The following is a 15,613-nucleotide window of genomic DNA, read 5'->3' as shown; positions in this document are numbered from 1 at the left end:
TTCTGACACAGGGCACTTCCCTGCAGGTCAGAATCAAGGGTATTATGTACCACCTACAGTGAATACATCCAGTGTTAATCAGGGTTGATTTTGTGGTGTTTAAATCTCACCTTTCTCTCTCTCTCTCTCTCTCTCTCTCTCTCTCTCTCTCTCTCTCTCTCTAGACTGGTGAGATGGAGGTGAAAAACCCACTGTTTGATGACTCCACTCTTCATCTTCATCTTGACCTCCAAAAAAGCTACAACTGAAAATGGACTGCACGTTCACGTTGAAACCACATCCACAATCTTGCACCAATGTCAAATCCCATCTGCGATCCCACGCCAAGATGCCATGAGGAAATGGAAGGCAGCTGGGAAATTGAAAGAGGGAAAAAAAATAAAGAGAATTGGATTCGGACTGTGTGGATCCGACGTCACCTAGTCAATGAGGGTGTTCCTAGTCGCTTTTCATTTTCAAACCTTCCTCTACATCCATTGTTCATTGATTGACTGTTAAGTTGTGTGTGTAGAAACTGGAAGCCAGTTAACATATCTGCCTAAACAAATGATTTGCCTTTAAAACATACAGAAACAGCTACGGTCCTGTACACACGTGTACATTCTACACTACTGCATGGATTGAGCATTTCATCCAATACTCACAAGCTACCTTTTTGGAGGAACGATACGCTGACAACGATTTGTGGTTGTTTTATTTATTTATTTAAATATTTTTTTCCTTTTATTTCCAATCATAATGATGCATCTCAAATTTAAAAAAATTTGCACACAATTGTCTGCTATACAAAGCCTTGACGAAACTCTCCACTTTCAGAAGTCACCATTGCCCTCACAGTATATGCACGCGACAGTATAAAACATGGGGTGCATGTCAGGTTCTGTTTTTTACACTGCTTTCTCTCTTTCTCTCTCTCTCGCTCTTTTTTTCTCGCTTTTACTTACATGGCAAAATCAATTGGTCCTAGTGTCCGATTTTTGCACGTTCATGATTTATCTGTGTTCTCCAACAACTATGGGGAGGTATTGGAACAAGCTCTGGGCTCATATCTTAATTTTCTCTAGTTTCTCATCAGTTATGCAAAAAAACATTTGGGCAGCTCAGTGAAGGAGTGAGTAGCATTGAAACGGCATGGTCCCTGATTCAATCCTGAGCTCTGGTTCAAATGTTTACCTTGTGATTTTCTCCCAACCGTCCCAACCCAGTTGGCGGTTTTGCTACAATAAATTACCCGTATGTGTGAATGTGTATGTTTGATGCACTACAATTTCCTGATTTCCCATTCAGGATGTATTTGCACCAAATTTAGATCCACCACTACTCTAACCAGAATAAAGCATGTACTGTAGATGAATAAATGATAAGAAATATTCCCATTATTATGGATAATTTAAATAATGACCACTTAATTGTCATGGCTCTGGAATACTGATCAGATTGTTGGTAGTTTTAATCATCGTTGTGTTCTCAAGTTGCTTTGAACATAATGTGTCCTCCAAATGTAAATGTTAAACTACAAGTAAAAACAATAATGGGTTCCTGTGTGGTGGAACAGAAACGCACTGGGAGATCATGAGTTCAAATCCGTATTGGGAGCAAACCTGGCTGTGATCTCTGTATAGGATGGCATACTTTCTATCCCATCTGTCAATCACAGAAACACTAAGCAATCATGGGTATGTGGAAGATAACAGTTAAAGCTTCCCTCCAAATGGCCTACACATCCCTTTGACACAACATGAAAATCGCAGTCTTGGAGGAAGCACAGAAAATACATTAGAAATGAACCTGATCAGGACTGGAGATTCTTCATGCATATGATCCCAGGGCTCAGGTCCAATATCAGGTCACTGCACAGCCTTCGGATCTGCCTGTTTGTTTGTACGATATTGTGAATACTGTGCGATAGGAACTGAACTTGTGGACTTAATGCTTAAAACATATCAAACATGACATTGGATCTCGAAAAGCTAGATTGTTGAATACAACCTGGCTGTTCACTCACACTGCAAGTGATTTGATGTATGTACCGAAAAAGCCACCCTATATGATTTCTAGAGCTCATGAGGTTCCTTTCTACCAAAGTAGAATGTAAGTGGTATTTTCTAAAACTCTATTTGTGGTTTTACTATTTTCATAATTGTGCACATACTGTATGAATACGCCTAAATGATATAATGTAGCCTTTGTATAGTCTGTATTGGTCTTACTATGCATGAGCCAAAGCTATGGAATGATAAAGGGGAGTCTGTATGCATTTTCAGCACTGCTTCATGACCCTGAGCAGACTCACGTGGCCTGTGGATATGTACCATTTGAGTTGTGGTCCAAACAAATTCGAGAAACCTGGCACAGCAACTGTGAAAATTGGCAATCGTGCATTGAATGCGAGCCGAACGCTGCTCGTCCTTACGGTCTGTGATTGTGCTCTGTTGTATATAACTGCAGCTGCGTTTAGAGAAGACTTAAGGCCTGCCTGCTCAGTTTGCTGTATTTGTACAATCCCCCTGTCATCTCTGCAGTAGTTCTCGCGTCGCGCCTGGGGATTTGACGGTGTGCTCGGTTGAAGTATTCGTTCTTTGCTGCTGGTTCTCAGGAAAACTGCCAACAGTAGCAAGACCTTCATTAATCCGTTATCTCCTTCCTGTCTCTACTTGTAAAATAAGCCCCATGACGGTCTTGGAGTGGATTTCTCTCAAACTGGCTTCACGCTTCGGTATGCTGACTTTTGTTTTTAATCCTGCAGATGAAGGAAGGTGAAGTGATCTGCCCTTCATTTAAAGTACCCTTTTCAAACATGTCATCTTTAGGTCTCTGTAGAAGCCCTTTCACAATGTTCTCAGTGATTTTCCACTTTAAATAAAGAATACAGAATAGCCCTAGATATTATAAGACATGGAAAAAAAAACAGCCTGCCCTACATTACATAAATTCCTACCCATACACGTGTTCACTGTGTATGTCGGTCTTAAATATTACAACTCTTTTTTTTTTTCCACCTAATTAAATTGTTTATCATGCATGTAAAGATAGGATATTAAATAAAGAGAAATAAATAAATATTTATATTATATCAAACTCATATTGTCATATTGTTCATTTTTTCTGCTACATGTTGGTGCCTGGAACACATATTCACACAGATGTGTGCAATCATTATTCTGATGTGTTGAAAAATATTGGTTCGCTTTTATTAAGTTGATAGAAATGATTCTTTTAGTGTTCCACAACCACGTTTACTAGGAATACAAGATTGTGCATTTAGAAGAAAAAAAAGACTCACTACTGAAGCTTTACATTGACCAATATACACTCCTGCAGCTTTACATAAATAATAAACTGATGTAATGATTGAAAAAAAAAAAGTGTGAACATACTGCCATCTGCTGGTGAAAAAGAGCAGCCTCCAGCCTTATCCTGCGTAGAGCCAGGAATATTAAACCAGACTCTGGTCTGTACAGAATAAAGTACTTTACAGGACATATCAACAGCATAAGTGATAGCAGTTTAGAGTTTCACATTCATGCTTTTTTTTTCCCCGGAATGGTTTATAGATGGTTTGTTGATTAGAAGTTTAAATTTTTTGTACAAGTCTTCTATAAACCTCAATTTTGAGTAAGTGACATTTCAAACACATTACGGCAAAACAATTTGCTTATTTTTAATCTGCAAATGCAGCGCAAAATATGGTTATGAAAGATGAAATGAGTTATATAAAAGAAAGAAATTAATACCAATAGCTTTATTTTTGGTGAGGCACCAAAGATGAGGCACCAATTTATTGAATTCATACAAATTCAATCACTCTTTATCTCTTTCACTCTAAAGTAGCTATTTATTAATATTGATGAAGCCATCAACATTCACATGCACATTATCAACTTGTGCTGTTAATATTATGAACAGCAGCTACGCTAATTCCTCTCCACTGCTTCTCTTTCTCTCCCCATCCAGAGGCATCCTGAGGTTGCTCCAGCTCCAGTCACGTCCCACCTCATGAAGATTATGGACCTTTGAAGAAGTAGATGCTCAATCCACTGGTGTATAAAGTCCTGACTCTCACTCACCACAGAAGGCAGTAAGAAGTTTGGGGTTAATGTGGATGAGACAGAGGGAGTCAGTGATGTAAACATGACTGAGAACAGACACATTCCTGATCATTAAGAGTCACTCGGAATAAACACTTCCAACAGGAAGTGGCTATATCTCGCTATCTTTGTCTCTCTATTTTCTCTATCGAATTGTCTCTGTGTCTCTTTTAGTAAATGTCTCTGTCTCACTGTATATGTCTCTCTCTTGCTGTCTCTCTATTTGTTTCTCACTCTTTCTAAAGCTGTGTCTGTGTCTCTTTGTCTTTGTCTCTGTCATTCCTGCTTATTTACATGTCTAACAAAGTTTTGAGTTTTGAAGTAATGCCATTAGTGATCTCTAATGAAAGACTTCCCTGGTTCGATTCTTACCTCTAGTTTCATATTGAACATTATAAGAAGTTTTTAAAAACAGAACAATGACTGATCATTAAAATTGGTTGCTGGCAAATCATGGTATATCAGTGGTGCAGGTGTTGGAGATGTGGTTCTTGTACCTGAGTCACTTCTCATAGACTTCGAATTACTGAGAGAATGTACAGGAAGGAGAAGTTTTGACCCTCTACCATCATGATCTAAGAGAAAACACTGGTCTCCTAACAAAGAAAAGCCAATAAGCAAAGGCTTGTTTGCCTCTTCTGTGTTGGTGTAATGGTCAGTGAAGTGGTCGCTGCTATCTGACTCACCCGGTTCGATTCCTACCCCATATCTTTCATTTAAATTGTTTAAAAAGTTTTTAAAAAGAACCAAAAAAAGGTCCTACAAATCAGGTTCTTTCAGGAGATCCTGTGGCTCAATTGGAAGAGCTTTACCTCTGGGTTGAGAGGTTGCCGGTTCAAACCCTGGCCAGGGCTCAAAGTTAAGAGTGCGGAAGGTTCCGGTGGCCGTAGGAAGGAAGGTGTCAGAAATGGCTGCGTGGAAGGTTGGATGTGGTTTCGGAGGGCATATCCTGAAGCAGGGGGGCAATATCTGGGCATCTGCCCCCCTGGTGTCTGAGTAGCTGAAAACAGAGGATTATGAAGCAAAAATGTTCAAAAACCCTCACTTTTCCTGAGGCTGTGAAGCAGCCAGTATTCACAGCCTTTGTTTACAGTCAACTACCTCATTGCTCACCAGACACTACTTTCCACACAGCTTACCCAGTGTGGGGACAAGCCAGATTCGAACCAGCAACCTCTGAGCTCAGAGGCAAGGCTTTTATCGCAAAGCCATCAAGTCCCACAACACGCCTTTTTTTTTTGGGGGGTTTTATCGTTTGTTTCATGCTTCAAAGCAAGCAATTCAGACCAGACAGAAACACAGAAAGCAAGCTTCGAACCCTGAACCCCACAAACAACAAAATGCCAGTCTTAACCCACTGAACCATCGGGAAGGACTGGCTGCGACGATTGTTTAGAGCAGGTCTATCTTTTCTTTCAAACCATCAACACAAGAATATAATGCTAAAGACAGACATAGGAAGCAAACCCACAACGTGACTAGCAGGGACAAAGCAGGATTCGAATCCTGATTTTACACCATTAGCAAGGCACCAGCATTAACCCACTGAACTATCAGGAAGGACAAGCTGAGAAGCTTGTTTAGAGCAGGTCTATCTTTCTTTTTAACCCTTCAAAATAAGAATATGAAGATGTATTAATCAGGAATTTAACCTACCTCATGACTAGCAGACAGAAAGCCAGGTTTGAACCCTGACCACCAACATTAGCAAAGTACCAGCCTTAACCCACTAAGCCATCAGAAAAAAAACTAAGTGGGAAGCTTGAGTAGAGCAGGTCTATCATTCGTTTCAAACCATCAACACAAGAATTTTACGGTAAAGAAAGATGTAGGAAGCGAATACAGATGTAAGTAGCACAAGTTGAACCCACATTGTAAATAACAGGAAGAAAGCAGGATTTGAACCATGAGCCCCACCACCAGCGAGATACCAACCTTAACCCATTGAACCATTGGTGAGGACAGGCTAGGTAGCTTAGTTAGAGGTCTATCTTTCTTTTCAACCCATTAAAAACAAAACTATATCGCTAAAGAAAGATGTAGGAAGTGAATCCTGATCGTAACTGGCAGACAGAAAGCAGGATTCGAACCCTGAACCCCACCAAAAGCAAGAAACCTGATTTAACCCACTGAACCATCAGGGAAGACAGGCCAGGAAGGTTGTTTAGAGCAGGTCTATCTACCTTTAAACCGTCAACACAAGAATATAAAGCTAAAGAAAGATTTAGGAAGCAGGAACATAACCTACATCGCAACTAGCAGGCAGAAAGCAGGATTTAAACCCTGATCCTCACCATCAGCGAGGTACCAGCCTTAACCCACTCAACCATGAAAGAGATCAGCCTGGAAAGCATGTTTAGATGAGGCACAAGCCTTAAACCACTGAGCGACCACTGCTGAAATGCATGTGTGCTTTTTGGAGGGTTCATACTTTGTTTCATGCCAGCGCAGTAAGAAAGAAGGCATGTAGGACTGGCTTTGAAACCTTATCACCAGCGTGGACTATATTAGGGACCATGTTTAGGCACAAGCCTTAACCCACTTAGCTACCACAGAAGTGCCTTTTTTTGGTGGAGTTATCTTTCATTAAAGACCAGGAAATCAATAAATTAATCCAACACAGACAGGACAGAATTGAAATGTTTTCAGAGGGGACACGGTCCAGAAGTTTTATTTACCAACACAGCAACCAGCTCGACCAGGAATCAAACTCTCAAACTCATCCTTGTGGGGATACTGACATTAACCCACTAGGCTATCACATCTATCACATCTATCCATCCATCCATCCATCCATCCATCAATATCTATCTATCTATCTATCTATCTATCTATCTATCTATCTATCTATCTATCTATCTATCTATCTATCTATCTATCTATCTATCTATCTATCTATCTATCAATCTATCTATCAATCTATCTATCTATCTATAATGTGAGGTCCAGTTAACAGCTAAAACAGGTAGAAGTAATTACTTTTTACTTAAGTACATGTCAGAGCCAAAACTTCTTTACTTTCACTTAAGTAAAAAGGTTTAACCAGTACTTCAACTTTTACCTGAGTATTTAAAAACATGAGTATCTGTACTTCTACTTAAGTAAAGGATGTGTGTACTTTTGCCACCTCTGCTAGTGTTCCCCAAAACAATAACAACATTTACATTATGGCATAACATTATGACCACCTGCCTAATATTGTCTGTGGCTACTTAGCTCCATGCACAACAAACTGTGTATTCTGGCACCTTGCTATAAGCCATCACTCCCCACGTGCATCAGTGAGCCTCGGCTGCCCGTGACCCTGTAGACGGTTCACCACTGTTCCTTCCATGGACCACCTTTGATAGACACTGACCACTGCAGACCAGGAACAGCCCACAAGAGCTGCAGTTTTGGAGATGCTCTGACAATCGTCTAGACGTCACAATTTGTCAAACTCGCCCAAATTCATACGCTCACCCATTTTTCCTGCTTCTAACACATCAATTTTTAGGACTAAATGTTTACTTGCTGTCTAAAATATCTTACCCATGATGAAGAGTTAATCAGTGTTATAACGTTATGCTTGATCAGTGTATATACATTCAACAGCTAGTCTTTTTCTACCCCAATACGGATCAACAATTACGATGACGCCATTCTGCACTTCAGCCTTTCATTCGATTTTCTGTTTAATTAAACATTTTCTTGAATCTTATAACATACCTGCAACATCTATGGTACAGATTATGAAGTGTGTCAATGCACTTTACTATTTCATTGTTGTAACACAGCATGATTATGTAAATGCCTGGTTATCACATATTAAATTACTGTAATATCACATTACATTACTGCAATACATATTATTACTGTACATTACAATACACAAAATCTTAGTTGCAATAGATATTTTATTAAACCAATTGTCAACAAATGTTGGTGTTCATGTATATTTTTTTTATGCATTAAAGATCCCAACACTAAGAAAACCTACAGAAGAGATATTTATTTCTTTATTGATTGACCTCAGAAATTGTTGGATTTACAATTTTCCCCATGAAGAGAACATTGTTTGTTTTTTGGTCAACAATAAAGATCATAAATGGCCGATCAAATTTCAGTTCATTGGGAAATCTGGCAGAAAAGAGCATGATGCCAATTCCAGTCACTGCTGTTGCTTCGGTTCCGGTTTCATCCACATCTAGAGTGGCTTTATGTACAGCCTGATGAAAAAGGACAAATTGACAGTTAATTGCATATATATATATATGATATATATATAATGATATATATCTCATATCATTATATAATCTCTCTGCATGTGGTGTAGTGAGTCTATTCTTCCTACATTTAACAGCAATAGTTTTAAATTGTTAGTGACGCACCAAACTACCTACCATCATGTTGACTTTCTTGTAACGTGAAAATCCAACACAAGCACTATTTTTATCTTACCTCAGAAACTAGCAGCTTTTCATCCGAAATCCCAGAGAAGTCAGCTTTTGGTGTGAACATATCCCTAAATCCCATTTCAGGCAGAATCTTGTTCAGATTATATTTAGTTTTGAGGGACAGTTTAGGGAGGTAGACGTTTATATCACTAAGGAAAGTGAAATATAGTTAATAAATGAATTCTGTATTTTGCAAGGTTAGATAAATGATCATTTGTCTCATTAATTGGCTTCTTTAGATTGTTAAAATCAATAAACCAAGCTAGCATAGAAGCGTAGATGTTACGTATACAGACAAAATGTAAGGAAATGTTTGTAAAATCCATTATAGCTTTAAATAGCTTTTCCTAAGTTTTTTACAAAATGTATTTAATAAATTATAAGATGTTTGACTAAATGAGTACGGTGAATTGTTACAAAATCAGAATTACCTTTCAGTCATCCATTTTTGCCACTTGGCTATATGGTGTGGATGCACAGCCTCTTCCAATTGGGTAACATTTTCATCAGGCAAAGCCAGAATCATGGAGAATGTATCCTTGTAATCCAAACGAAGGACTCTGGTAGACAATTCATGATCACGGTAGCTGAAAAACGTATCTTTCACAAACATCATTTGAACTGGGACGGTCGTCTCTTTATCCACATGAAACTGTCTCTCTCTAGTCCTTTTGGGGTTAAATGGGACAGACCATTTGCCTTAAAAAAAAAATGCTCTATGGTTATTGAAAACATAAGCAATGCCCATGGAAAGTCCATAAACACAAATCAGCTTACCTTTAAAATATACATAGCTGAGCAGATACATGATAGTATTTGGATCCAGGTTTTCAATAAACTTGCTAATTTTGCCATGCGTCTTTCCACTGACGTATTCATTTATCTGATTAGAGGTCTCAGTGCTCTTCGTGAAGTCAACAGAGAAGCCATCAGACAGATAGAAACGCTTCAGTTTCTCTAGAAATTCCGGATTAGGTTTGAAGTTTTCATGGACATAGACAGCAGTGCCCACACTCAGATCTACTTCTTTCCTTTGATTGAGGTTTTGAAGGAGATCTAGGAAAGCTTGGTGCATTTCCTCATCAGTGAGAACTGAGCTGTTGAATCCTAGGCCACTGAGAAGCTGTTGATGAGTCTCACCTCCTGCTCCTAATGACAGTGCCGCTAGTGCTATGGACACGCTCAGGGGAGAGAAGAAAACGTTCTGGGACTGAGCACCAGACACAACATTTTTGTAGAGGTTGAAAGCAAAGTCATTGTTCATATTGTTCAGGGCTTGTATTTTGTTTTCATGGTCATCAGAGTCAGAATGTACTTCTGGATTTCCGTGAACACTGGTATAAATTAGCGCCAAGGAAACGCAACACCACAAAAAGGAGACACTGCGTTCCATGATGCTCCTGAGAAAATGAAAAAAATTAAATACATAGTAAATTAAATATTAGGATACATTAGAAATAAAAATCCTAGTGTTTTTAGGAGGGATTTTCTATGGCAGGAGTCTTCAAATTCACAGACAACTTCATTCATGTTGTTCATATAAGAATTATATGAATACTGCAGAAAGTCAGTTTTGAGTAAAATGTGCTTAACCTGGTTACGATTTGGATTACAATTTCCATACGATTGTTTTATTGATCTTAATAATTTTAACACCCAATTTCATAATTTATTTTTAAACACCGAACATTCCATAGTGGTTAATTGACAGATGGCATTTGTAGAAAGTGTAATCAATAATGAAAGTATAACTAATATTTTTTAAATGGCAAATTCAGGTCACATTATACATGTTCTTTTGGTTTATATGCAACAAACTAGGTAGTGAGCAGTAAATGATTGGAATCACTTTCTGAGTCCAGAACTTTGTCTTGAAAAGAAGAATTTATGTAAAAAGGAAAACAGGAGGGAAGTTAGACATGACGTCTGCCCTACATCCAGTTAAACAAGGAGGTGGAAGCTTAATTTAAGGACTTGTTTTAAAACAGGTAATGTTGGAGGCTTATTTTGGGTAAAAGCAATACTGAACCAACACGGCAACCATTCCTACTTTAACCCTGTGCGATTCTGTCTGGACTGTGGATCCAACGTCACCATACAAGACAATAACCTGAAGCACGCGCCCACGCTCTGTAGGCGTTATTTAGAGAGCAAACAGTCAGCTGCAGTGTTATCTATCATAAAATGCCTTCCCAGACACTGGATTTAAATCCTATTGATCTGTCCAGGGTTTAACTGGATTGCAAGATCATAAATAAATATCCCACTAGTGTCTAAACAATATCCACTTCACAAACTAGCAAAGAACACCTTTGGCAAATTTTACAAGAGGCATTGCATCAAAATGCTTTAAAATTAACTGTCCTTATACCAAGAGTGTGTAAAGCTATAATTCATCCTAAGGGAGGACTTATCTTTAAAAAATATATTTGTTTGGTCAACATAAACCTTCATACTGTTAAATTACCTAGATCGTAAAATAGAAACAAAAGGAACAGGCATTTGTCTCTCAGAACAATAAATGACGATGTTCAGACTTCTGACAAGTACTGTACATACACTACCAGTCAAAGGTTTAGACACACCTTCTTATTCAATAGTGCTTCTTTATTTTTATAGTTTTCAACATTGTATATTAATAAAAAAAACATTGAAATTATGACAGAACAAATGTGGAATTGTGTAGTCAAGAAAAACTTGAATAAAACCCAGAATGTTTTATATTCTTCAAAGGAGCCACCTTTTGCTTTGATGACAGCGTTGCACACGCTTGACATTCTCCTTATCAGCCTCATGAGATTTGGCACATGCTTTTACGCTGGATGCCCTTCCTAACACAACCCTCCCCATTTATCCGGGCTTGGGACCGGCACTAAGAGTGCACTGGCATGTGCAACCCTAATGGCTGGGGTCGGTTCCCTGACCGGGAATCGAACCCGGGCCGCAGCGGTGAGAGCGCCGCATCCTAACCACTGGACCACCAGGGTAATCATGAGATAAAATAAATGCTTTTTTTATGAGTCTTGAGGAGTTCCCAGAGGTGTTGTGTACTTGTTGGCTGCTTTTCATTCACTCCCTAGCACACTCTCCAGTTCAACTCTTTTAGATCAGGTGAATGTGGAGGAGAGGCAGTAGAAGGAGGTGTGTTTGAGTTTATTGGAAAACAAATGATGGCACCACTAAGTGCAAATCAGATGTTGCAGCCAAATTGTGTGGTAGCAATGCTGGTTAAGTGTGCCATCAATTTTCTGTTTCTTTGCCCAAACAAGTCTTTTTTTTAATGTTGTCTTTTCTAAAATAATGGTCTCTTTGCTGCAATTCGACCAGGAATGCCTGACTCATGCAGTTTCCATGAGCAGTGGGTGGTGAAATATGTCTTCATGAAAGTTTCATCATAGTATTTGATGGTTTTGGTGACTGCACTTGAGTTTTGTTGTCTTTATCAGTCTTTTTGGAATAGAAGTTTATTTCTTAATGAATTAATGAACTGTCTTCTCTCTTTACCTAATATAGATTTGTACAGTAGTTCTAGTAGCACTAATAGGGCTATTGACTTTGTACCCACACTTTCTATGCACAAGACAACTGATAGTCTAAAGTAAATTAAGATGGCAAGAAATGTCAAAAATGAACTCTTGGCAAGAACAAGGCACACCTGTGAACTTCTGTCAAAAGTCTGGAAACATCTAGGCACTTTCATAGTTTAGATGTCTTCAGTATTAATGTACAATGTTGAAAATAATACAAATAAAGAAAGTACCAGAAGGAGAAGGTGTGTCCAAATTAATATAAAATTCAAACTTATGCAACACATTTTATACACACACATGGGAAATTGGGCAGATTTCAATAAAGTCTCATGCTCTCATTTTCATGCTGTTTTATATAATAATTTATATTAAAAGAATGAACCTCACCCAGCTGTGACCACCTTCTGCAAAGTTGCTTGGCTTTGTCAAAGATGTGGTGCGTTAGTTTCCATTAAATGTACTGATACACCAACCTTTACCCTGTTTTTTTTCACATTTATCCTAATCATTAACTACTTCTAAACAGACACAAGGCACATCACATGGCCACATATTGATTTATTTGAAGGTTGTGTTCACAAAAGTGCTTCCAATTCTAAATTCGGGGTATCATTACACCATTCAGCTTACCTTGTTTTTTTAACAGGCTGCATTGGCAAATTTTTAAATCTAGTTTTTATTTTCAACACAGAGTATATGTTTTGGTGACAAGGTGAGGGAGCAGAGATTGAAATGGTTTGGACATGGTAAGAGGAGGGACATGGGGTACATCGGTAGGGGAATGCTGAGGATGGAGCCGCCAGGAAGGAGGAAAAGAGGAAGACCAAGGAGGAGGTTTATGGATGTGGTGAGGGAAGACATGCAGGTAGTTGGTGTGAAAGAGGCAGATGTAGAGGACAAGGGGGTATGGAGACGGATGATCCGCTGTGGCGACCCCTAATGGGAGAAGCTAAAATAAGTAAAAGATTTTCAACACAGAGTATCTATACACGATCCAGCATTTAAGAAATGTAAATAATTATTTAGGTAAAACAATAATTAAAATATTCATAATTGATTTATTATTGGATTTGATAGATTAAATAATGATCCCATCACACTGATCCTGTCCCTTTCTTCTTTCCGTATCTGCCTGATTCATCCTGACATCCTGACAAGGTTCCTCTAGATGGAGCTCTTTTCAATTAGGGCTCATTCTCTACTGCTGAAGAATGTTCTACATCAGGGGTCTTTAACTAAAATTGCTTGAGGTCCAGTAAATGAACCCTCCTTGCCAGCTGAGGTCCAGACAATTATATACCTAAAAAACATGAATTAATGCTTTTTGCCAGACTGATGAAATGAGTGTAGACAACATTTTTATTGGACACATTATAAATAAATGCATAAAAGGAAAGATAAAAGATAAATAAAAGAAAATGCTAAAGTGCTTTTGTTTCTGCTGAACTGAGATTACAGATCATAAGTAATGAACACAAACCTCACTGGTTCAAATCAACAAAAACAAACAGAAATCTCATATCACATTTTAACTTCACACGTATAGTCTATTCATAGGCTAATAAACAATGCTGATTAGTAGAATGTTAAACATGTTTTCTAGACATGTTTAAAACAGACTTCTGACAACCAAAAAGGAGCAGCCTTTTCCTGTAAATTAAACCTCTGAGCTAACAGAGGTCTAAATGATCTAGAAATCTCATATTATATTGAAGACTGTTCAAATGAAATGTATTTTTAAATGCTGAGAGATTACGCTTCCAGCACTAACCAGAAGGTAATTGTTGCTCTCATGAACATTGCTCTCTTCTATGCTTCAAGTTGTGTTGGTAAAATATCATCAGCAATATCATTCAGAAACACAAACAAGCAAAAATAATGTGTCTATTGGAAAACTGAAAAAGTTAATTTGTACAGTTCCTTTAAGTCCATAAAAATGTAATTAAAGATAGAAGCATCTCGAAAAACTCTCATCTGCTCTTGCACTGCTTTTGCACTGCACTCGCACTGCACTCGCACTGCACTCAGCTGATCGTAGCAACAGTTAGCATAGTACTACTGAGCTCAGCTTGATGTGCCTGATATAAATTTGATTTTATTAGAAAATAGCTTACGACATATATTTATTTCATAAAATGTAATTAAACTGAAAACTTTCTTTAATTATAATATACTATACTATAATACTATATTACTCTTCTACACAGTTCTAAACATACTTCCCAAGTTTCTGTGCTCTTATCTGATATTATCGTAGTGCACTAATGTCCTATGACTATCCATTGCTGTCCCACAGTCACATGTGTGTTTTAACATTATGACTTAAGTTATGACTCATTAAAGAATTGATTCTCATTATTTCATAAATGTTTAAGGACACTGTACAGTGTGATCATGGTGTAAGTAGGGACTCTGGCAAGACTGGCTACGGCAACTTTTTTATCCACTTTAGTTAAAAATATATGCAGTTGTAAATGTATATCTCTGTAGTGCTGCTTGAAGACAATGTCCATATTAAAAGTGCTATACAACTCAAAATGTATTGACTTGAATTGAATTTGATTTCAATTGACTGGTTTAACTTTATGTAACTTGCGCTAAACAATTACCTTCTGGTTAGCGCTGGAAGCGTAATCTCTCAGCATTTAAAAATACATTTCATTTGAACAGTCTTCAATATAATATGAGATTTCTAGATCATTTAGACCTCTGTTAGCTCAGAGGTTTAATTTACAGGAAAAGGCTGCTCCTTTTTGGTTGTCAGAAGTCTGTTTTAAACATGTCTAGAAAACATGTTTAACATTCTACTAATCAGCATTGTTTATTAGCCTTATTCATGCCTCACATTCATGCAACACCCTAAATTTCAATAATCGCTTAATTCTTGCTGAAAGGTTTTTTAAATGCAGGTTCAATGTATTCTGCACTATAGGTAGCTCAGGTCAATTCTCAAAGTGTTTTTAACAATGACCATGAGGCCAAAAGTATTCGCTCGTCTGCCTTCAGTGTAACATCCGATTCTTAATCCATTATTGGGTTTAATATGATGTTGGCCCTTTGCAGCTATAACAGCTTCAACTCTTTTGAGACAGCTTTCCACAAGGTTTAGGAGTGTGTTAAGGGGGATTTTTGACCATTCTTCCAGAAGCGCATTACTGAGGTCAGACACTGATGTTGGACGAGAAGGCCTGGATCTCAGTCTTAGTCTTCAGTCTCTAATTCATCCCAAAGGTGTCCTGTCGGGCTGAGGTTAGGACTTTGTGGAGGCCAGTCAAGTTCTTCCACACCAAACGCACTCATCCACGTCTTTATGGATCTTGCTTTGTGCTCTGGTGCACAGTCATGCTGGAATGGGCTGTCCCCAAACTGTTCCCACAATGTGGGGAGCATGAAATTGTCTAAAATGTCTTGGTATGCTGAAGCCTTAAGAGTTTCTTTCACTGTAACTAAGGGGCCGAAGCCCAACTCCTAAAAACAACCCTACATCATAATCCCCCCTTCACCATCACTCGGAACAATGCAGACAAACATCGTTCACCTGGCAACCACCAAACTTGTC

General features: G+C 38.3%; 2 protein-coding genes across 5 annotated transcripts in view; one reads left to right on the top strand and one right to left on the bottom strand.

Annotated features, from left to right (window-relative positions):
• npdc1b (neural proliferation, differentiation and control, 1b) overlaps positions 1 to 3,070 on the top strand; it is a 30,214-nt gene extending 27,144 nt beyond the window's left edge. For all 4 annotated transcript variants that reach the window (XM_046842389.1, XM_046842388.1, XM_046842387.1 and 1 more), the window contains one exon: positions 165 to 3,070. In XM_046842389.1, coding sequence (XP_046698345.1) covers positions 165 to 248 — 84 coding nt within the window. In that variant the 3' untranslated portion in view covers positions 249 to 3,070. The remainder of the gene's footprint in view (positions 1 to 164) is intronic.
• Positions 3,071 to 7,966: 4,896 nt separating this feature from the next.
• Positions 7,967 to 12,517, bottom strand: LOC124380308 (serine protease inhibitor 2.1-like). Its single transcript, XM_046841166.1, has 5 exons — positions 12,442 to 12,517; positions 9,302 to 9,924; positions 8,956 to 9,223; positions 8,529 to 8,673; positions 7,967 to 8,296 (listed from the first exon to the last, which is right to left on the bottom strand). Exons 2-5 carry the CDS (start codon positions 9,915 to 9,917, stop codon positions 8,087 to 8,089), a joined length of 1,239 nt encoding a protein of 412 aa, XP_046697122.1. The 5' UTR covers positions 9,918 to 9,924; positions 12,442 to 12,517; the 3' UTR covers positions 7,967 to 8,086.
• Positions 12,518 to 15,613: the final 3,096 nt, after the last annotated feature.

This window comes from Silurus meridionalis, chromosome 27 (genome assembly GCF_014805685.1).
Source record: "Silurus meridionalis isolate SWU-2019-XX chromosome 27, ASM1480568v1, whole genome shotgun sequence".
Lineage (NCBI taxonomy): Eukaryota > Metazoa > Chordata > Actinopteri > Siluriformes > Siluridae > Silurus > Silurus meridionalis.
Note: the sequence above shows the minus strand (reverse complement) of the source record. Positions and strands in the feature narration are given on the sequence as shown.